Below are 1,116 nucleotides of genomic sequence, written 5' to 3'. Positions count from 1 at the left end.
GCTTCAACGTGCTCAAGGTCACCAAGGCTGCCGGCACCAAGAAGCAGTTCCAGAAGTTCTGAGGCTGGACATCGGCCCGCTCCCCACCATGAAATAAAGTTATTTTCTCATTCCCAGGCCAGACTTGGGATCTCTGTGCCTTTACCAGAGCACTGGGGGGATGGGGGTGTCCCTCGGGGAATTGAGCAAGGCTGCTGTCAGGCCTCCTGCCCGTGTCTGTGGGTGAGGACAGTGGAGCCTGAGATGCCTGTCTTCCCCTGGGTCTCCTTTTTTGGTCCTTGTCACCTTTTTGGTGTGTGAATAAGGCTGATTACCTGGTGTGCTGTCCTCCCGCGTCACCTTTTTGGTGTCTGAATAAGGCTGATTACCTGGTGTGCTGTCCTCCCCCGCCCTCCGGTCTCTGGGGAGGAAGTGAGTGAGGGCGGAGGCCCCTGGGTCCTCCAGGCCCTGGTCTGTCTCTTTCCTGACCACCTCGGGTGGGGGGGAGGGGAAGCTACAGCCCGCCTGCTGTGGGCATGGGCTCACCCAAGTAGAGTGCGATGTGCTGAGTCCCTGTTGTCTGGCTGTGAACTGTAAAGCTCTTGACTTCAGCCTGGGCTTCCTATCCTTGCTTATAGCCAAGGAGGGGGCCCCATGCACCCACCACCCACTCCTAGTTGGGCACCATGCCTATTTGCATATGAGGAAAGTTACCTGGGAGAGGCCAAGTCCTCCACCTGGAGTCCCAGTGAGTAGCTGAATTCCAGATCTCAGATTCTAGAAACTTCCTTTGCACCGGCTGCCTCAAAATCGAAGTAAGGAGATTGGTGGTGTGGGCAAGTGGCATCATGACGCTGCCCTGGAGCCCGCTCAGTGGCACCGGGGCCCAGGCTGCTGGGAAGGAAGTGAGTAGGAAGCGCCCGGAGATGGCCCAACACCCAGGAGCCACAGAGATGGGGGCCTTGGGAGGAACAGGGCAGGACAGACACGGTGGCCCAGGGTTGTGGCACATGGGGAGGAAGGGTTTTGCAGAGCTGGGGAGAGCACAGAGACCACCGGGAGAGGCAGGTACGATAGAAACAGGTGCACTTTGCGCATCACAGAGGTGGGATGACAGGCGTGGAGGAGGGGGGCAGC

General features: G+C 58.8%; 1 protein-coding gene across 1 annotated transcript in view; it reads left to right on the top strand.

Annotated features, from left to right (window-relative positions):
* RPS11 (ribosomal protein S11) overlaps positions 1-117 on the top strand; it is a 17,918-nt gene extending 17,801 nt beyond the window's left edge. The window contains exon 6 of the mRNA XM_011979279.1: positions 18-117. Coding sequence (XP_011834669.1) covers positions 18-62 — 45 coding nt within the window. The 3' untranslated portion in view covers positions 63-117. The remainder of the gene's footprint in view (positions 1-17) is intronic.
* The last annotated feature ends 999 nt before the right edge of the window (positions 118-1,116 follow it).

Source organism: Mandrillus leucophaeus, unplaced genomic scaffold (genome assembly GCF_000951045.1).
Source record: "Mandrillus leucophaeus isolate KB7577 unplaced genomic scaffold, Mleu.le_1.0 Scaffold200, whole genome shotgun sequence".
NCBI classification, from domain to species: domain Eukaryota; kingdom Metazoa; phylum Chordata; class Mammalia; order Primates; family Cercopithecidae; genus Mandrillus; species Mandrillus leucophaeus.
Note: the sequence above shows the minus strand (reverse complement) of the source record. Positions and strands in the feature narration are given on the sequence as shown.